The sequence below is a fragment of the Falco cherrug genome, chromosome 1 (assembly GCF_023634085.1).
Source record: "Falco cherrug isolate bFalChe1 chromosome 1, bFalChe1.pri, whole genome shotgun sequence".
NCBI lineage: Eukaryota > Metazoa > Chordata > Aves > Falconiformes > Falconidae > Falco > Falco cherrug.
The window spans coordinates 105,534,450-105,556,884 of NC_073697.1; the positions used below are offsets into that span (position 1 = coordinate 105,534,450).

General features: G+C 44.8%; 1 protein-coding gene across 4 annotated transcripts in view; it reads left to right on the forward strand.

The window, feature by feature from the left end:
* COL26A1 (collagen type XXVI alpha 1 chain) overlaps positions 1-22,435 on the forward strand; it is a 181,747-nt gene that overhangs the window by 112,594 nt on the left and 46,718 nt on the right. For 3 of the 4 annotated variants that reach the window (XM_027806148.2, XM_027806145.2, XM_027806144.2), the window contains exon 4: positions 9,842-9,883. The exons of the other annotated variant lie outside the window; for it this stretch is intronic. In XM_027806148.2, coding sequence (XP_027661949.2) covers positions 9,842-9,883 — 42 coding nt within the window. The remainder of the gene's footprint in view (positions 1-9,841; positions 9,884-22,435) is intronic. 4 annotated transcript variants of the gene reach the window in all.

Sequence of the window (22,435 nt, forward strand, 5' to 3'; positions counted from 1 at the left end):
AGGGTACGGTCAGATTTCTAAGAAGTTTCAACACCTACTTACCGTGTTTCTTTCCTTATCTCCCTCCAGCAGTCGGAGGTCGTGTGGAACACCCTTTTTCATGCACTTGAGCCGCAGATTGAAAAACCCACTGCAGTAGATTGCGAGCAGGTTTCTGTTTTGACTTTCAATTTATATCGCTGAAGACAAATTTTATTAGTAAAATCTTGGGCAACTCAGCAGTGGATTTTTAGGCTCTGACTGGGTGCCTGGAGCTGCATTTCTTTGAACTGTCTTTTAGAGGAACTGCAGCTGTATAAATGGATGAAGACTGTGGAAAGAAACTATAAATATGGCTTTATTAAGGTGGGTTTTTAAATCAAAGTGACTTTTTGAAATATTTTAATGAACCTTAAAAACTCTTTTTCCAGTTCTTTCCAACAGCTATACGCAGCTATATTACTTTTCAGCAACGGGGAGTGTGTGTGTGTGTGTTATCAAGGGAGCTGTGGTGTTGCCTATATGGCAGTAGATGGGGCAGTGCATTTTCCGAGAGATTTTTAACTTTGACTGGGTAGACAACTTAAAATGACTGGGAGCTAGCGTGCCTCTTCTGCTACTAATTTTCATGATGCAAAATGTAGGTGGGATTTATGGGGCTAGGCAGATACTACTGGGATGGTGTTGGGGTTGAGGGGTGAGGAATCTGTGGGTGTTTGAGACATTTCCTGCTACCCTCAGCTTTTTTTTCGATGGGCAGCGGTGAATTGTGCCTTACCAGGAATGTGACAGACTCACTCAATATAAGTTTTCTTGCTAGAATTTAATTGAACACAACGATTTAGCACATAAAAAATGTGCTAGCAGAGCTTGACGATGGTTTAGTGCCTTCTATTCCCTTCACGTTCTTGTCACAGATGGTTTAGACTCTGTTTGCTTAAGTACGCGTGGCAGGTGTATGAAGTCCACAAGCCAACTGGTACTTTGAGTTGGCTGTCCTGGGATTAACGTGGGTTCAGTAAGCACCGCTGAGCCCTTGTTTCCTTAGCAGCTGGGAGCTAATGAAACTGTAGAAGAAGCTAGGGCTTCGCATCAGAAAAGACATGTCCATTCTGGCTTAAACACAGCTCCATCTCTCCACGTCTCCAGAGTTGGCTTCGGTGAAAACCAAAGAGACTTAGACTGAAACGGGGCAGCTGAAACAGTAGGGCAAGGGATGGGAGGGGGGGAAATGGGTTGTCATGGAAAAGTCAGGGCTAAACCACTGGCAGTTCTGTCTTCCTTATTCTCCCCCGTAAGGGCGTGTCTTTGAGGAGAACACTGGACAAGGTTCTCCACTGAAGCCCAAGGCCATAGCCTGAAGGAAATGGTTCAAATAGTCCAAAGAGAGTAAAAATAGCTGTGATGGAAGCGGTTTTCCTCTCGGCACAGACACAAGGGTATATGCACATGTTTACGCATCTGTGTAAATGAATGTGTAAAAGCAAAGGCACTGGAGTACATCATCCAGAGGTGGTCTCAGCTAGGATTTCCAGTCAGCAGAGCCTGACATGAAAAGGCTTTGTAGCAACCACAGTGCTCTGTTTCAGGAGGCAGAGGTGTTCCAGATACACTGTACCATCATGGTAAAAATGCCTTTGTTTTTTGGCACAAAGGTAACTACCCATTTTTTTATTCCAAGTGTCACATTTTACCCGCTTGCAGTTTCCTGCTTGTGTGTTTTGGCTTTTGACCAGGACCTCGGGCTATGTGTGCTCATCTGGTTTTGATAAAACATTGAACTTAGACAATACATCTTCTTGGACATTTCTTCCTGTTAGATTCAAGTGTGATACAAAGCAACCAGTACTTGATCAGTAGCAGACACTGTTTTTATCAAGCATTGTTGGCTGTTCATTAGCCATGAAAGGGTTGTAGGGAAAACGTGCCACAGCACAGACCAGTACAGGTGATGCTTCCTCTTCAAAGTGCTCTTTTAGCCACTTGAGCAGAGCCCTAGGCTGCAAAGCGTGGTGCCCTTTTGAAGTCCATATTCACATACTACCCTTTAACATCTAAGTTATTTAGCTGGTGTTTATCTTGCTTCTTTTACAGTCTTGTTAGTCTGCTAAGAGAGAAAAAATGATCATGAGGTATTGAACAGTGGCAGATGAATGGGATTAGCAACCTCATTAAAAACCACCTCCTCATCCTGACATTTAGGTAGCATTTAGTGACACAAAAATTTGCAATGCAGTAATACATTGGGTAAAAAGCTGGGTAAAAATAGCTTTTCTCATGGTCCACCCAAGGAGCATATGTGACCTCTATTACTATAGTGAGTCTGTCAGCCTCCATAATGCACTCTAATATACCTAATATATGGGAGGAAAGCATGTACCACATCCGCGTTTAGTAGGCAGTGAGCTAATACATGAAGAAAGGTAGTTCATCTGCCTGCCTGCCTACCTGGGCATCTAGCACTCATTTACACCAAGTTGTCTAGGCTGCCCCAAGGAGGAGGGGGCAGTGGAGTAGGAAGGAGAAATGGAGGTATCTTTAGAGGGTTGAGCATCCCTGCCTGATTCGCATGCCTGGCTTGGACTACGGTGTATTTCCACATGATACAGCGCTGTGTTGGTGATGCTGAGTGACCTTGGGGTGATTGCTATCTCTGTGTGTTAGCACCATCCCGCATAAAGAAACTGCCTTAAGTCCGGGTACCAGTGTTGTGCCTGCCAGCACAGCACTGCGCGTAGCCTAGTCTGCCAATGTGAGCGCAACGAGCTGCTGGTGGGGTCACCTGCTTGTAATCTCAGGGTAACAGCCTGCTCATAGCCCTTCCTATCAGCCTGTATTTTCCGTGCTGTCGTACTGCTAGGCATACGGTGTCCAGCTCCTAGCAAGAGCGGCTTGTGTGTGGGAGCATGCGAGTGAAATGGGTGATGGGTGACACTCCATGGAAGCTATCCAATGAAGTTGTTTCTTCTGCTGTCGGAAAACCCGTGTTGCACAGGAGCATAAAAGATACTCAGACTTACAGACCACCGTTGTTGGCGGTTTTAGCCTGACCTCAGGATCTGACAGACGTGCGAAGGAGGCTGGGAGGCATCGCGTGGACCTCTTTATGCTCAGCTTTTTTATCTCTTTATATCTCATCTCCCTTCCTTCATCCGGTGGACTAAGATGAAAGTTGCATGCATCCCTCTGCAAGCTTCCTGATAGATCCAATTAAAATACCTCATTCTTCCAGCATATGTGCGGGTTGAGCCATTGAACCTATTCAGCTGGAGGGTTATGATCCTGGAGCTTTTTTCTGTCTTGTTTCTGGGATTGCGGGTATTCAAAACTGAGACTGAACACAAACTTTTATGGGGAAGGCTGGTAGAACTTAAAATGCTATTCAGTTTTCAGCAAATTTTTACTCAACATGGAATTGAATCTTGCAATCTTAAATACTGTGCTCCAGTAAATAAATGTGGTAGAATCCCATTTAATTTGTATGAGTTGCACCCCCTAAAATCCTCTAGGCTATTTGAACAGCTTACAAGCCAAAAACCAGAGCTTTTTTTTCCCTAATTTTCCAGCTGTGCAAATCCATCCTTGGATATTAAAAATACTAAGTCTTGTTATACATTTCCTGTCTCCTGTATCTTGACCAATTTGCTAGAATTATCAAAGATCTGGTTCTCAGAGTACTGCAACTAGCAAGAGTTTTTTTCATCATATTTTAATCCTCAAAGGTAAGAGATAATTCTCAAAGTAAGAGTTGACTACAGTTTTCTCAGTGACACTGAAACACACGATATACCCCTATTAGATCTGTCTCCAGGTCCTGAGATTAGAAGGCAGCCAACAATGTTCATTAATGATACATAGGATGAGGGAGGAATCCTGCTTATACTCCCTGTATTGATTGTTCCACTGATTATAATGAGATTTTATTTTTGCTGGTACCATATGTATATGGAACAAGAAGAAATACACAACAGAGGTTCTATTTTTTTTTTTGAAGCGTCACTCATCTAAGCCATCTCTGATTTAAAAAATGAAGTTGCTTTTACAGAAACCATACAAACCCGTTGTCAAGACTTATATGAAATACTGTTGTGTCCTAATAATAACTTCTAGCTGAAAAATCTTGGCATCCTGCAGTTTAGGAAAGGGTTTTAAAATTCACCTTCAGTTTTTGGGCAACAGGCATAACATGTGGCTCTGTTTAGGAGCTATTTTCGTTAAAGCTTGACAATACAGGATGATAAAATACAGCTGCATTGTTTAAACTTTCAATTTAATTTCTGGTTTGTGTCCAAGTTGTTTCATCAATATGGCGCCATTCATTTCAAAACAAAGCTCTTGGAAGGGTCTCCCTTACCCCACCATTGATCAAGAGGGTGTTAAAATGTAGATCCTAATTATGTTCCTGGCCTGTTTGGAATTCCAAAATTGGATTTTTACAACTATCAAATTTGCAATCAGGGTAACTTTCCATGACAATTAGTCAGAATTATTAGAGCTTTTGCTGCCAGGGAGTTATAACTAATGGTGGTGGTTCACTTTTCAAGGCTCTCTAAGTGTCAAAGGCAACATATATCTTATAGAATAGCCATTTGACTACAGCCTTGTCTATACTTAATTGCACCCAAATGTCTACTACTGTTACAGCCATTTTTATTCAGCCTCCAGGGCTGAGTTGTTGTCACAACCTCTGCTGCAGGCTCTGCAGATACAGTTAACTGCTGGGTTCTGTCTTGTTGCAAAACGGGACTCGTAAAATTGTGACAGGAGAAAGTTCATCCTTGAATGTGATGAAGCTTAGCCTAGTAGGGGCTGGTGCTCAAAAGGCTATTCATGCTGCTGATCTTGGTCAGTTATTGCTTTGAATCTTTAAAATGAGCCAAACACAAATATCTAGACAACCAGTCTGGATGAATGCTATCTTTTCTCAGTCTGACTAATGCTTTAACAGTTAAAGCACTTACCTGTGTATGTAACACATAACGTGTGCTGAACTTGAGATGTTTGCCCTATCAGGACTTTTTGATATAGCTCTACAAAAGTAAAAATAAAATAAAATAAAATTGGGGGGGGGGGGAGGGGGAGAAGAATAAAACAGCTGCAACAGCAAAGACAAATCCAAAGATGTGTTACAGCTAAGATATCTACCCTATGCTGTCGTCTTCACTGTAGACCAGGATTTTGCAGACACATGGTACTTTAAGCTGAACGCTGATGCAGGAGTGTATGTGCTCGCAGGAGAGCAAACACCTGCAGGAAACCTGGTGTGCAACAGCTATTTTAGAGGCATCTGTTCAAGATGCAGATGACCACCTGTGGGCCTGCTGATGTCAACAGATTTTTTCATCAACTTCAAGCTCTAGATCAAGTGCTAACTCTTAAGAGTGCTGTGCAGAAAACGTCCATGTGTTTGCCTTTACATTGAGCTAAATGAGCCATGTTCCAGTGGCCGTTAAAATTTACCCCTTTGCCATGCCTGCTGCTCATCCCACCCTGCACTGCCCTTTCTGTTCCACTGACTCAAGCATTTCTGCAGCCACATGGTTTAAGGAATTGATCTCCCTGAGAAATAAGAAGTTAGTTTTTTCAGATTAGGTTGTTTTCCACCTCTCTCCGATCTGGTATACTGTCCGTCTGTGAGGTCCAGACATGCTCATTCTAAAAACAACGGTGGCGACTTCCTAAACCAGTTAAGCTTAAGTAGTAGTGCTACCTGATATCAAACCGCCACCTCTGCTTCTACAGAAAGCCAGAGCCTGCCTTTTGTTTTTAACACGTACCTAGAACATCTCTGTGTCCACTTGCACACCTGAATTGTCGTGTTAACGTTTTTGACAAAAAGATCTGGAATATAGGTGTATTGATACAGGCTCTGACTTGTTCAAACCTCTAGTCCTGCAGAAAGTTTTCCCTGGAAGAAAGAGGGAGTGTAATCAATTTTGTTTAATTAAATCAACCTAAACTAATTGTCAGCTAATAAAATAGTGTTGGTCAGCTCATAAAACAGAAATGAAGATTAAAAGAGTAGTGCCATGAACAGGTGGTAACTCTGTTTCCAAGTTAGACCACATTACTCTCTGGCACAGGATCTCTGAGAATACCTCATATTCTAGATTTTTTTTATAAAAAAAAATGTTTATGAAACTTATAAAATATAGGGCTCATTTTATAACCAATTTTCTATCTCACCTGCCAAGAGCAGTGGGGGTTGAGCCAGCAGAAGGCGGATGCTGAGTTTTAGGCAGCTGTCCAGAAGTGGATTCCCTGCGCAGGGCTGTGGAATAAATTTCTACCTTTGACTGGCCTTTCTTTTGCAATTCTTGTGATTTAGTTTTTTCTTTCTTGTTGCTGTTACAGAAAAAAGCTTGTAAACATTTTTTTGATGTCATTGATCTTGACCTGGCACTGTTGTGCAAAGGGAGAAGCTTCCTATGCCACAGTGTGGATGCTGTTTAACTCTAGATGGAGCTTGAGTTAGTAACGGGATCCCTCTGGGTTTGGCCCTTGGTATTTCTGTTGACTCTGCAGTTCTTGCAGAAGGCATAAAACATTTATCTCATTTTAACTGGAAAGGACTAAACTGGAATCTTTATCTGCTCCTCAAAGTAGAAGCAGAACTTGGTGCTTTGTAGTTGCTGTTAATGGTGGAATAATGAAAGAAAATTTATTGCATAGTGGTTATTATATTGTTTAGTTAATAGTGCAAAACTAAGTGGTTCTGAGAATTTTGTTATGGCTTGCAGTTAGCTTGAATGCTCTGTAGTGATGGAAGGCTTTTGGCACCAGAGTGGCTTGTTGCACTGTCTGTGACTTATATCTCATACCCATTTTCTGTGACCACTCATTCCCAGAAATCTCTCGCAGGATGCACTTGGTTGCTCTTCTGTTAAGTCCTCAGACCTGGTAAGGCACTGAAAGATTAGATTAATTTTGTTCCACATCAGTCCTCCTCTTGCATAGAGTTCAGTGACAGAACGGCGTGCTGCATCGACGCAGCTCTTTGGGGTTCTGGCTGCAGTGACAATCTCAGTTAAAAGAGGATGTTTCAGGAGAACTCCCCACGTAAGTGCTTCAGCTGTGAGTGTACAAGACACGTGCTGTGTGGCCTTGTAGCCCTCCAGCATCTTGTCTGGGGGCTTGACTTGGCTTTAATTTTCTGTCACATATTGCTTTGGGACCTCAGGTTGGCCAGACTTGGCCTTAGGGTTTTAAAAAGTGTAGCTCAGCCCTTGCTCCTCTGCGCTCCTCTTGCATTTGATGTGCCCTTCCCTGACATGGAGGGCAGCTGCTGCAGTCCGAGACAACTTAATTTCTAGGCTCTTTGAGACCTGCTTGTGATGCTTTCTTTAGCAGCTGACCTGGATAATTGAGCTTTGCTCTGCCTCATCTCAGAAGGTGAAGGATAGGAGCTCCCCTAGCTGGCTGTCCTGGGCAGGTGGGGAAGGTACTAGAGCTGCATCCCAATCCTCACTTGCCATCGTGTGTCTGCTGTAGCAGAGGCAGGGAGTGGAGTGGTTTTGACTTGTCTTCTGTGAAGCAGGGCACTACTATGGCTTAAGACAGATGTATAATAAGAAGTAAAAGAGTTAGAGACCCATCACATTTGAAAGGATCAGGAGCGGGACTATCTGGAGAGAGGTGTCGGTGGGAGGCCAAGACTCCCCTGTGTGGGTCCTGCTGACTTTGTTTGGAGGTTGCAGCTGCTGCTCACATAGGAGCAAAACTGGTCCTGGCCATGCAACAGGAAAGTTTCAATAAGTACTGTATTTTCTATCTTTGTGCTTATAGTAATGCTTTGATCCAGCCAGGCTGCTGCCCTGGCTTAGGATGTGTCCCAGGTCCCCACTTGCGTGCTCTCTCCTGTGCAGCCAGGGGTGAGGTTGCAGTACATGCTGACGTAGCTTGGAGCCTGCTGGCGCTGGTAACACTGGCAGGAGAGGCTGTGGCATGGCCATCACCTTCTCCATATGGCGTTTTCTAGCAGCAAGCAGTGTCGTCCAGCTCCCTCTACTTCGAGTTGGTAGGACTAGAAGCACTGCAAGTGGTGTAGCACGTGATGTGGTTGCTCATTTGAGCAAAGCCATGGTGGGAGTTTATGGGAACGTGTCCTTGGGTCCCTGACCTGATTTATCCCATCCGTGCCGAATGAGCATCATTTGAACTTCAAATTTTGGATTAAACCAGCTGAAAAGATTCTTCACATGGGCAATCCTGTGAGGGGTGTGGGGGCAGGTCCCTCTGGGACAGAATTTCTTTAAGAAAAATGGAGTAAGATAGGGTTGGTGTTCATCCAGGGCAGTTTTCTGTTCGTCCACACATCCCATGCTTGCCCAGCGTTATGGAAGCAGCTGCTGGGAGTCACACCAGCAGCCAAGTCTCTATTTACTTCCCTCAATGGACAGGTCTAGAAGGAACGTAATGCTGTGACCGTGGGACCGGACTTGGCCCGCTACCACTGCTTGTGTGCTTTAAACCTTGAGGTGACACAGAAGAGCTGGAGGAATATTAAAGCATCAGTCCTCCAAAGAAATCTGTGTAGGTTTTAGTGAGTGTTTGAGGGTCTTAAGGGACTCCAGGCAGGCCTTGTCCAGATTTGCACTGGTGTGATTGCACCAACATCTCCTGTTCCTCCCAGCGAAGATGAGTAGGAGGACAACAAGCAAGCCTGTGGTTCAGCTTTCTAGGCATACGCACAAAGCCATCTAGGACCCCAAACTTAACAAAAACCACATTCAAAGCAATTATCTGATCTTGTTTGTTTGTTTTTAATGTGATGTTTCGAGACACTGGTACAACAAACACGCTCTTGTAAAATCTTGTAACAGTTGTTTGTAGTTAGTATCTTCAAGATGACTTTATGTGTGCTGATCATGACTAATGCACATCACTGCAGTATGACCGTTATCCTCCAGTGCTGTGGGATTTTTTTGGTACAAAAACAATTATTTCTTCAGTTTGTTTAACATTTTTCCTTTTTTTACCCTTCTGTGCAAGAAAACACAGATACTGATTTGCTCATATATTGTGCTTTCCAGCTGAAAGTGCTTTGTGGTTCACAGACTTAAATAATTAGGTCTTCGCAGACCTCAGAGTGGTTTACCAAGGCAGTTGGAGTAGTTGTCTCTGGTTTTGCACATGGAGATAGAAAAATCTCTAGAGACAAGGTAACCGGCTCAGCTCACAAGCTGGCCCTGGCATTGCTGGGGGCAGACACCCCCTCTGAGGTGTACTCTGGTTTTCTAAACATTAGGAGATGCTGCTGTGCCTGTACTGTTAAAGGCCTCCCCCCCTCTCACCTTGATTCTTTCTCTTCTTATTGTCACAAACTTGCCTTTCAGCATAGGTACCAGCCTCTGGGAAGGTGCCGGGTTCTTCTTCCCACGGCTCAGCCAAAGTGACAGCAGCTGCTCTCCCTTCTTGAACCTGGGACCATTTTTTCCCCATAGCGTGCAGTTGAGGCAATGCCTGCCGTTATCCAAAAAAAACCCCAAACCTGACCCCAAGCCCCTTTTTACATTCAACCAGAATGGATTGCTTCAGCCTGTTTCATTCAGTAGGTTTTTCTGTGGTTGTATTTCTTGGAAGCATCATCTCCACTAGAGGCACGGGGCTCTTTTACAGGCTTATTTCAGCACTTTGAGAGCACGAGTGTGTCCGTCTGTGCATGCATGTCTTGCTGTGGGTGGGAAGGGGGGAAGTGCTGGCAAGAGTGCAAACGAGCTGAGTGGGGAGAGCGAAGGCGCTTTCATTCCTTACCAAGTTTTGCTCCACAAGCTGAGTAAACTTTTTCTCTGCTGAACCAATGCTGTGCAGGGTGAGGGTTTGACACATTCCCAGTGATAATTGCCTTGTCTCCCCCCCGCAGGTTCATCTGGCCGCCAGCACGGTTACTTTTCCAACCGGGACCGTAAGTGGGCAACACGAACATCACGGAAAAGCAGAGCCTAAGAGCAAAATGGGGTGCACTCCTGGGTGGGGGGCCGTGGCAAGCAGGGATGCCCTTTGCTTGTGGGGGGAAGCGTAGGGGAGGGGGGCTTGTCTGTGAGTCTCTGCCTGCTCTTTGCCTCAGTTTCCCTCAAGTATCTAGAGGGCAAGGAAGAGGGGAGCTGGAAATGCCCTGCTCCTCTCAAGTTCAGGGAATTGCCCAGTCAGCACCCGAGGAGCACCTGGGAGGGCCACCCTGCTTGCGCTTTCCTCGCTTTTGCCTGGTGTCGGTGTCTGAGAGGGGACACCAGGCTCCGCAGACCTTGGGTCTGTCCCAGGGTGCCTGTCATGCTCTCCTCCTCGCAATTAAAACTCACTCCCCTGTTTTCCCTGACCTGCTCGTGCTCCTCATCAGTCTTGGGGGGTGGTATGTTGCGGAGAGCCAGAAAGGGGGTCAGCTTGTTGAGGTGAGTGCTGCTGAGCGCTCAGGGGGAAGGTGGCTGTGACCTTGTTTGCAATTGCAGGCTCTGCTGTGAAGAGAGGGGTTTGCCAGCCGCTGCCTGGTATCTCATGTCCAAGTGTTTCTGTGACACTTGTGCTGGTGTCTCTGAACAGCCTCCCCTGAGAACTGAAATGGTTTTAAAGATTGAAAGTAAATGAGAGCTTATTTGTTGCTTGCTGGTGCGTGAACTGTATGTCTCCAAACTGATGGTAAAATGGCTTGGAAGTGCTCTGGTGCCAGTGCAAAAGCCCAACTTAAAAGGTTTTAAACTCAACCATATATCTCCAATGATGGTTAATCAATAAGAAGCAGGAATTTACATGGGAGTCTTTGTACCTGATGGCCATGTGCAGGTTTTATGGAAGATGAAAATCGTGGGACCTTTGAAGAAGCACATATGCTGAGCAGACGAGTTACTCCAAAGGGCAGGTTCTGTGAAAGCAGCGGTATGCGAGGGCATGAAGAGCTCATGCTGATCTGCCTCTCTACTCTCCTTGCTGAGCACACACTCAGCAGAAAAATGAGCATCCCTTAGCCCAAAAGCTCCTATGAAGCCTTAAATTAGGATAAGCATCTGTCTTTCTGCCCCACCCTCTATCGGAGACGTGCTTCACGCTCTAGCTGTAGTTCATCTCTCTTTGTGCGCTCTGCCCATGGATGTTATGGATGTGCTTCTGATTCCTCATTAACCGCAGTCGTTCAGCATAGCATTAGTCGTTCATCCCAGGCACAGCTGGAGTGGGCAGTAGTGGGGCAGGGCAGAGACAGCAGCCTCGGAAGGACCTGCCTCAGATCTGCAGCACTGCATCCCTTGGGTGGGACCCTGCACCTGAAGATGCCCAACACCTATTCCCAGCACTCGCTGTGGAGACCAGAGAGCACTGGGAATGCATGATGACTTCAGGTCCTTCCTTGAAATTCTTAGTTCTTACTGTAACAGGGGGAAAAAAAATCAATGTGTGAACAGAGAAATCAGTCCCAGTCCTTGTGGGAGAGAAGGATCCTTCAGTTCTGGTTTCTATCCTCATTCTCTTTCATATTCTCTTCCATAGTTGGGGATGCTGTTGCTTACTCGTCTCCATTACTTGGGCATGCCCTAGTATTGACCCTCATATTGGAGTTGCCATGCAGAGGAACTAAATGACATGTTCAAGGACACGTGGGAAAGTGTTGTGTCAGCAGGAATTACATCTAAATCTTCTGCAATCCTTGTTATTGGTCCCAACACAGGCCACTCTCGTTTCTGGTTTGTCTTTTATAAGTGGTGATTTGTTTACTTGGTCCCTCCCCGCTTTGTGCTTCAGTTTCTCCCTTGGTGGCCATGCCCTTTTCAACATATGCCCCGTTCAGTGTCCACAGAGGGCAGGATTAGTCCTGCCCCCTGTACATCATGGCCCTCTGAGGAGACAAGATACTGAATTATTTTAAAATGTGGCATACTCCGTTGCGCGCTTCTGTGCACCTTTAAGGTTTTATCCAGGCAAAATCTTAACTAATGCCGTTGTTCTGCTAACCTGAGAATGGGCATTAGAGGATATTGGCAGGGGTTTTGTAGGGATTTTTTTTCACTGTGCAAGGGATCCTCCTTGTCAGCAATTTGGGCTAGGATTCCTCTAGTTGTCCTGTGCTTGAAGATGTTTCCTTGTATGATTTGCTCTTAGTCATTTAGCTTCCAAACAATACACTGATTTTTAGGAGGTAGGATAAACGCTTTGGAAGAAGCAAGGCAAAGATGTTTTGCTCCTGGTGTGGCTGGGACTTGCTGTCTGAGGTCTGGGGAGGGGGAGAAGACTGTTCTGAAAAGAACAATGAAACACGTAGTAGGGATTCCACAACTTCCTTGGAGACTAGATAGAAAAAAATTGTGCAGCGTAGGGTGTATGTGGCACCACATGGCATGAGGATTTGCTCTTCTCTCTTTTGGAAGTAAACATGCCAGATAATAAAGAACAGGTAGACCTGAAGGCAGGAGCACTGTAAGATCAGCTCCTTCCAGCTGCAATGTTCAGTAACTCTGATATAGGCAGGACCAAGAGGGCATAATGGAGAACTAAAAATTAGGTCTGTTTTAAGTTGCAGGAGAGATCTGACTGCAAATGCTTTTCTGTCTTTTCAGGGTAAAGAAACTGAAAATTTTCTAATGCAAGTGCCTGGATTGATTGTATTTTGTCATGGGCTTTTTCTACCCCTTGGTGATCTGCATCCCAGCATCTTGGGAATGTCACTCCAGGCATCTGGCCCACAGTCTTGGGCAAGGTGGGAAGGTAGTACGGCGTTAGGCTTATGTATTGGAAGCGCTTCAGAAGCGTGAGTCGCTTCTGTATTTCTAGAAAGTATAGCAAAGGCTGTCTGTTTTCTGTAACACTGTGACGTTCCTCATAGGCTCATAAGCACTACAGCACAGAGAGATCTGCAGATGCTTCTGGCCGCGCTCAGGCACTTCCAACCCTACCCAAGGTGGGTGTCTCTGCCTGGTGTTTCCTATTGGCTGTTTCTAAGTACTCAGCCCATCAAAAACCTTTGTTTCAGGGACTAAAGTGGAATTTAAAGTATCTGAATATAGTCCTTTGTGTCAAATCAAATGATTTGTTAAAGTGAGGCCAGATTTGTGGGGAGAATCAATCTTTTTTATTAGATCAACTGATGTGGAAAAAGCAGACAAACTTTCAAGCATATTAACCCTTCTTCTGGCCGGCGTTTGGATTACAAGAATGGAGGGACCTGTCTGCCATGGGGGACGGTGCTTTAGGGTATGCGTTTACACTGACTGTTCCTCAGCAGTCTTGGTCTGAACGCAGACATGGGTGGCATTTTAGGGTATGCTTGTACAGTTGTTTTGGGGGAAAGACTTGTCTCCATGTGTGTTTGGACACTAGATGTTACTACACAACAAATAATGGGCTCTGCTCTGCAGCTGACTCATTGTGCAAGTCTGGGGCTAATTACTGAATCCCTCTGTGCCTCAATTTCCATCTGTAAAATGTCACAGATGCCCACCATTCATAAATCGCTTTCAGATTTCCAGATGAGGTGCTGTGTAAGTGTAGAATAGCATTAGTTTGTGCATATTGTGCTAGAGTATAATATAAAACACATGCAACAGAAGAGCCTCACAGATGTGCCTCTTTCAACTGCAAAAGGCAAGGCCCGGGCTGATGATTTAGCACAGCACTAATTGGGCTAAAATAGGAGATTGCTTTTGTACTGATGCAATTGTCGCCATTGAAGTCCTCATTTACCAACAGTTTTTGGAGATAGCGCAGTTATTTCCTATTGAGGAAAACTGTAGCGTCTTGGGTTTCGAAGCACAACAATTTATAGCAAATGTCGATGTTTTTATAGCATCCCCCACGTTGGCTGTCCTCACACTTCTCGAAGGGGACTGTTCCATTGTTTATTTTCAATGTGCATCTTGCTTGGCCTGTAGCTGCACTTAGCACTTTTTTTTGCTGCCTGCAACCTTTTGGGCATATCCTAATCTCAAAGCAAAGGCATTTGAGTCATTTTCATTGCCATTACTGGGTGTTGCATACACAGGAATCCCCATTTATTGATAAGAAAGCTGTTCTCGTGGCTGCAAGCGAATGAGTGCCTGGCAGCTGTTCAGTGTTAAGTCAGTGCTCAAAGTTTAAAGGATTTGTGGGCTGTGATGGTTTGGGCTGAGCTGTTGTGAGAAGAAGGTGCGGGGTTGGTGGGGGGGAGGGGATGAAGGTGTCTCTGGAGATATCCAGTTCCTTCTTGGTGTATTGCAGACAAATTGCACCATTCTGCATTTGTCCATTTTGGACTCGCGGGCTGTTCTCCCCATTCCTCATCAGTGCTCAGAGGGAGGGTCAGAATTCATTGTCAAATCCTCCACAGCTGTAAGAGTAACATAATATTGAGGCTGAGTGCGTGGGGTGACAGGCGTGGGAGAGAAGATTGGCTGACACCCAGCCTTACCCAATGCTTGCCATGATCCAGGAGAAATCTCCCCGGATGCTGGGCCCTCATTCATGGGTCTAAACTTGCCATTTAAGGTGTTTTTTTAAGGACAGTTTCAAGGTGGAGGCTGCTAGAACATCAAAATGAAGCTCCTCAAAGTACTGCCAGCGTGATGTCTCTTAGGGGACACTTACACTACGGTGCTCCCTACGTAAACCAGAGAAAGCACAAATAGGCAGATGGTGAATAAGGGCTCAGTCCCATCAGAAAGTAAGTGGCTCCTCAGGTTTGGGAAGCATTTGGTGAGTTTTGGGTTAAAATAACAGGATGTTGGAATTCTGGAAAACATTTTGATTTTTCTGATTTTTTCATTCTAAAATGCTGTAGCTATTCTAAAATGCTGGTGTAGCTATTATGAAGAGTTAAAAATCTGAAACTGAAAATTAAATGTGCCTGGCTGACCCTAAGTGGATATATCCTTTGCTAATTTTTCTTTACCCAGAAGTTAACAAGGAAACAACAAAAGCAAAACAAACCCAAAAGTCCTTTGCATGGCTGTGTGCTAGCCACTAATCTGATGCAAGTGTTACCTTGTTCGTCACATTATGGGGACCAGATGATGTGAGCGATTTGATGGGTTTCCCGACTCCCCGGCATCCCCTGGATGTTTCTGAGAACAAAATCGCAGCTGCAAAATGTGGAAGGGACTCCTCTTTCTGCTGCTCAGATCAATAAGGACCACTGCAGAGCTCAGGGAGATTTTGTTAAAGGCAGCAAAGTGTAATGAGCAGAATTAGGGGCAGAAATGGTCCTTGAGATGCCGACCATCTTGTAGCCTTGAACTGTTTCACTGCAGGTCCCACTGCTGAGTGACAGTCATTAACCTGTGCAGAGCCACAGGTGTTGAGCAGGGGCTGTGGAGCGCCCTGCGGAGGAGTGAAGCTGGGGAGAACAAACCATAGTGGGTTGAACCTGAGCCTGAAATGCTGACATGGGAAATCAAAGCTTTGCAAAACTGCCCCTGGCAATAGCAGTAGTAATACCACTAAAAATCATAATCAGTGCATTTGCTGTAGAAAGCATAGGTGGTGTAGGAAGCATGGGCAAACATAGTATTTTGATGTTTGGGGAGCCAAATTCTTCTGAATTCAGACCATCCTTTTCAGTTGCTTAAGCAATTATTTTCCTTATGGGTCTTTCAGCTAATTTTTTGTCTTGGCGAAAGGAAGACAGGGCTAAATGTTCTGGATGAGGAACCACTAGTGCTTGACTGAGCATCCTAAATGTAACACATTTATGGGTTGCAGGGACTTTGTGCAGAGAGGAGACATCTAACCCTGGAGGTGTCTTGCAGGCTGAAGTGTAATAAAACTTTAAAGCAGGGGTAGAATTTAATGTCTGAAATCCAAACTGGAAACAAGATGCATATTTTTTTTATACAATGGTTAACTTTGGATGCAGTTCACTAAAGAAACCTGGGTTGTCTGGCTCTAGAGTGTCTTTCTGAAAGACATACTCCAGTTAAGCACACGTTGTTTGGCTCGAGACTGTGAGAGATTCTCTGACCTGTAATATGCAGGTGCAGAACCAATATTGTAAGTGTCCCTCCAGACTTGACGGTGAGCCTTGATTCGAATGTTTCCTTTTGTCCTGTCTGCTTCCTTATTTCGTGTTACATTACTCCATATTTTGACTGCATTTTCCCCTTGATTGCTTCTCCCAGCAGGGAAAAAAAGCCTTTTCTGTGAGGGATGTGAGACTGTCTCAATTCGAGATGAACTTTCAAGCATAGTGGGGTTCCCATGCATGCTTGGACTGGGGTCAGGTCCTGTGAAGTATCACTCTGCGTCATAGATCAGGGAGCAATGGAGAGTCTGGTTCAATGATGGTGAGTGACAAATGCTGGATTTTGGCACAGCAAGGACTGGACCAGCTGTAGGAGGAGTGTTTTCCCCTGGGAAGGAGCTCAGCCCCTGTGGGCTCTGTGCCCTCCACTTCCTTGGCAGGAAGGCATGGGGGCTGCCTCCTTTTAGTCTGGGGACTCTTAATCTAGCTCGCACATAGCCCTGTCTTGCTGTGAGAGGTTTGTATGTACATATTGCGCATGCTACCTATGTGTCTTTATTTGCACCGCATGCTTTACCGCCATGCAGTGTTATAGTGGTGAAGCAGGGGAGTAAAGGGCCCATGGGAGGCTTTTTTCCCCCCCCTCAATATTAAAATTTTGTGCAATATCAAAAGTACAGAGCACCACGCTACCACCAGCGTCGCTTCAGAGCACTGAGTTCAGCAGCGCCACAGCTCTCTCAAACTTGTGCTGGATCAGTAAAGTCTTTATTACCGGGGTCATTTCAGTCTTCAGGCAGCTATGCTGGACTGCGTTAGTAAAATGTCCTTGGTGTTTCTAAAAATAATAGATAATACATTTCTAACAAAACGTGTCGCATCAAAATCCAGCCATTCCCTGCTAAACCTTACTCTGACAAATAAAGATGGATTGAACAGGGATCTTGCAGCTCATGGTTGCCTGCAGATAAATGATCATGATCTAATTCCATGTGCTAACAGAGCATGGGCCTAAGCAGAAAAATAGATCTTTGGCACTGTGAAAGAGCACAAATCCCCAGGCTGAGAGCAATTATGTATAAAATTAGTTAGTGGTGTGGGAGTGTGCATGTGTGAAATTTTAAATAAAACAATGTGAGTGATGTGAGCTGTTTAAGAATAGACCTGAGTGAATAATGGAGGATTTTTTGGGTTCATTTGCCAAACCAAAAAATTGGAAAGAAAAATGATTTGGGAGAAACTGAAATGGAAATTTTTAAGGTTTTGACACAACGTAATAACTAAAATATGGTTTTGGGTCAACCCAAATTATTTCATTTGACCCAAAGTGAACCATTTAGTTTCACTTAAGACTATTTAATTAGTTCATTTCAGTTTTGAAATAAATGCTATTTCAAAACTTAACACTGAAACATGTCATTAAGAAACTATGAAAATGGTTTAACAAAAAACATCTAGAGCAAATATTGCAAAAATTTTAAGAATGCACCCATATTTTATTTTAACTTGACACTATGTACCAAATTTATGTGGGTTCTCAAATAGTAGTTGTTACTCCAAAAGTACATTTTTTGGTAAACTTTCTTTTCACAGTTTTGCTCAGGATTTTTTTACAAACACTTCAAAATCAGAGATTATCATGTTAATGAAAAATATTTGTTGCTTATGCAGGGGGTAAAAAGCCTTTTCCTGTTTAAGAAAGTAGAAGAAGATAGACATGAAAATGAAGTATGAATATTTTACAAGCAGAAAAAGATCAGATGGCAGTTCTCATAAGAAAGGAAATTTGAGCTGCTTTTTAAAGATAGCCAGTAAAATTAAGGGTAAGGGTTATTATAATAGAGATATAAGATGGAGAGGTTACAAATGGAGAAATTTTGGCAGTGACTGGGGTCTCCTAGCAGAGGTAGTGAATTATCTGTAACGATGGTAAAAAGGCAAAAAATATTCTATAGGTATTCTGTTTCATCTTGACAGGCAGCCTGAGGACTCACAATTTACAGGTGAAAATAAGGCTTGCCATCCTGCAAAATCCTGATGTGAAAACTGTGGGAGAGAACAAACCCTTTTTGGTCCGTGAGACAGTCTTTAAATTTCTCTGAGCCTCCAGTTCCCTTAGCTGTGAGATACTTTAATTATGCTGATTTAATTATCAGTCATGCTGAGCAGAAAGGTCACGGGGCTCTGTCGGTGCTGGTTTTGAACTTGGGGTTCGAGGAACCATATGTTGAAAGCCAGTAGCCTGCAGTTTTCTGGAGCTGTTTGACCCAGAAAGGGGGCAAAAAGGAAGATGCTCTCTCTCCCTCCTTCCTTCCACGTTTCCCCACGGTTGAGACACAGCCTCGCTCAGTGGTCCCTGTGTGGTGGCAGCAGAAGGGAGCGTGCAGTGCAGGTACAAGCCTGTGAGGTGTGGTGGTGTCCTGTGTGTGCCCAGCCTATGCGCGCTTGGGTCAGGGCATGTGGTGTTTGTGATTTAGCAAGTGTACAAATTCCCCCTGCAGCTGAACCTGCTGAGATGCTGGGGAGAGGAGGGAGCCGATGAGCTCTTGGTTTTTTGGTTGGGTGCCTCAGACTGTCTATCCCAGCAATTTGGCTCTGAGAGACCCTGGCCCAGTCTGGGGCCCTTCCCTGGCCACTGTCATTGCCGAAAGGTGAAAATTTGCAATGCACACAACAAGTAGATAGAACAGCAGTAAACAGGGGGGCTCTTGCAGCTGAGTCTTAATGATCCTACATTAAACACCACTCCGGGAGCTTCCCCTTACAGAGAAACAGTTCTTGCTCCAGCTCACTGGGACCAGAGCTGTGGCCAGGACGCCCGACATACCGGTAGGAGCCCTTCACTCCTGTGGCTCTCCAGACCATTGATTCCTGTTTGCTCTTCAGACCAGAGGCTACCGGTGACACAAGTGTTCCTCCTCTCCACAGTTGCTGTCAGCCCTTTGCCTTTCACATGCTCAAACCCCGTTACAGAGCTACAGACATGACTGATTCTAAACAAGTACAATTAATAAAGTCTATCTAGCCAACATCTGACTCTCGTTAGAGGAAATGTGTTGAAAAAACAGATCCCAGGTTGGCTGTGATTTATGGCTTGGGCCTGCTATTCTTCACAAGCACTGGCGAAAGCTTTTGCAAAGGGCCAGAACATAAACTACTTAGGGAAACTCACTATCCATGTAAAAAGGCTGGAAGGGTCAAATCAGACAAATTAAAGAGGGGTGGAGTTGCAAGCCTGAGCTGGCTGTCCCCTACTGAGGGCCACCTAGGTAGGCACAGGAGATCTGTGTTCATATTTCTGCGGTGGAATTTGACTTGACATCTCTTCTGTGCCAGAGTCTGGAAGTGTTACTGGTTTTGTGTTTTTTTTTTCCTTCTGGCTGAACTGCGTGTATGTGTGTGGCAACAAGCGGATGGAGGTGTCGGGGGGCTGGTGGTTTATCTTGAATGTGTCCAAATATGCCATCTCTGGTGCTTAACATCTCAGGTGCTCATGAAGTTGACCGAAGTTAGCTGTGCTTCCTACTTCCCTTGGGAGTTTTGAGCTTCATCCTTTTCTCCTTGCAAAGAAACATGGTTGCCTGGACTAATTTAGCTGACTTCACCCATGCCCTTCCAGAGTTATTCAGAGACTACTCTGCACTTGTCCTGGAGAAAGGTGTCTGCAGACTGAGAAGTGCTGGTCTCCTGCTTCCTTTGAAAGACAAATTATTTTTCAAACTGGACCGACTCAAGTTGTGTGTTCTCAGTTTGTAAGACAGCGCACCCCAAACCGTGATGGTGTGGTGCCTGAGACCCGCTGTGAGCAGTCCTGACGGTGCAGTTGCTGGTGCAGGATTAAAGCTGTTGCATTGTGTTCCGTGGAGCTGCTGCTGCGTTCCCAGTGCTCTAAACCTGGGCTGATGGCACGACCTTGGGGCAGCTCTGGTATTGCTCCCCTTACCCTGGGGATAACAGTTTGTCCTCTTTGTGCTTGTCCGTTTCCGAAAAGCGCAGTGAGAGTTGTGGCCTTTATTAGATGGAGAGAGAAGAGCTGCCAGGCAGGCTGTGTCACAGAAATCAAATATACTAATTTACTGTGCTGTGTACATGTAACACTTGGTCCTTTTTCATCCCCTGACCTTGGGTCCTTTACAGATGAAACATTATGCTAACAATGGATGAAAGGCAAGTGAGACTCAGAGGAGGAAAGTGCGTTGTTTAGAGTCCCAAGCAGGCTGAAGCATGAGCTGAAAATGCGATTCTTATGTCCCCAAGCCTGACTCTGTGCTACGCCCCATTGCATTGCAAGGTTGAAGTTTCTTGTAATGGCAAAATATGGTCTTGAAAAACCTGGCTGCAAAGATTTTATTTGTTTAAACAAAGGCTTTGTGATTCCAGAATTCTCTCCCCTTTCATATGCTATAAACCACCTCCTCCACCTCCCCTCTGAAATATGAATTTTGGAGTAATCCATCAAGAAAAAGAGAGACAGAGCCTTGATCCCTTGACTTCAGTTGAGCTGTGCAATTTATATCTACTGAGCATCTGGCTGTAGGGAAACCAAAAGCCCTTTTAATATTCTGCAGAGACTCTGGGTATACAAATGAGCGTGGGCTGTCGGAGCTGAGAAATGGGGCAGAGATGCCAAGAGGTTTCTATGCCATTTTGCACAAAACTCTGACCTGTGGCCCTGTGGTGAAAGTTGACCTGTTTATTATTTTTCCCTCCCCTCAGTGCCACTATGCTGAAATCATTAGAGCCCCATTGGTATAAAGACATTATCATGCCTTTCTTGTTATCTCGATTGGAATGAAGAGTTTGAAGACTTGTGGGGCTTTCAGCCTTGAGCAGCTGAAATGTGCAAATATTTAATCATGAAATTATGCGAACACTGCTTGAGGCCAGCAAAGCAGGAGTGCCAAGTTCACAAGGCACCTGAAGTCAGCCGTTCACTGCTGTAAGTTGCTTGTTGTAGGAGCGTATCCAGAGTGGAAGCCACAGGCTTGGAGCCTGATGCCTGTTTGCAAAACTGCAGCGCTGGCTCAGCCTTTGGTCAAAGATGGGTCAGATGGAGCCACCTTTGGGTCAGTGTTAAGTGGGTCACTGCTGGCACAGGCTACGTGACTTCTTCTGTGCCAACATGTGGAGTCTACCACATCTTTGATATGTTAGACTTTTCTTTCCCTCCAGTTGCATTGCTTTAACCATGTGGGAAGGGAGAGGTGTGCTAGGACAGTAACAGCGAGACATCGTGGAGACAGACTGGGTGCCACGTGATATGCTGGTAGAGTCTCGTGTTCATTATCTCAATTATTTATCCTCCCTGCTGGAATATTTCTAAAACAAATCCTACCATGTGTTTTGAGGTTGGACTTCATAGAGTGAAATCACAACTCCTTTCTCGGAGTTTAGCTGGAAAAATACAAATCTGCCAACTAGAAATATGAGGGAAATAAACTGTGGTTCTGTGTAGCAACAAGTGATGGATTTCTGCAGATATGGAAAGCGTCTGCTCTGGAGTTCCAGGTCAGAGAGTATGTGTATTTGCCCCAGTGTTATATTTGTTGCATGTGAAATAATGAAGTGAGATTCTCAAGCTCGTTTTAGTAAAGCAGACTGCTTTCCCCCGATCAGAAAATTCAACTTCACAGTCCCAGGCCTTGGAACCACCAGCCGTCAGGATTAGACACTAAATACTTCAATGCATAGTAGTCAAGCAAGATATTTATTGGCTTGATGTGTCACCACCGCTCTCAGGCTTTCTGCAAGGACAGATAACAACCCTAGAACCTGAAGCAGCCTGGTTCCCGGTGTGTTGTGAGCGACCTTTGAAGGTAGTTTCTGTAACTGCATTTACTGAGCATTTATCTCTGTGTCTGAAAGATTGTCCATCTGTTGGTTAGCTAAATAAATGTCACCAGGATGTGCTGGCAGGACAGCTCGCCTTAGTAAGAAGATCTCTTGCATAAGGATGTCCACTTTTGGGATAAATTAAATGTCTTTTGGGTCCAGGCTAAGTACCTTGGGTGTGGATTTGAATTTCCAGGCATTTCATGAAGGAAAGGATCAGAGTTCAGATCCAACTTGAGCTTAAGTAGTTCTCTTTCTGACCTGGGTTGTGTTTTCATATGTTTCAAAAGGCATCACTGGCATGAAAACGATATTAGTACACGTCTCACCATGCAGTGGCACTGCTGCTTCCCCCCTCCCGTCATTTTGTTCATGTAAACGTAACCTTTGGTGCTGCAAACACACCCAAAAGGGCTCTTTGAGACAATCTTCAAGAGTAGGGAGGCTGCTGGGTCAGTGCTGTTCCTACACTCTCTCTGGCAGAGACAGTCAGAGTTATCCACCCCCCGGGAGCTGGTTGATTCACCCTTGTGCAGAGGGGTAGTACAAGCCCTTTTTTATGAGCTGAGCTCTCCAAAGAGGGCTTAAATGATCAATCTATCTCAAGTTATGCAGAGATGGTTTTCAGACAGTTCAAGTCAGTCTCTCTAAACCTATGGGAGTTATTAATATGTGCAAGCCAGCAGAAGGGAGAATAGGACTCCATATTTT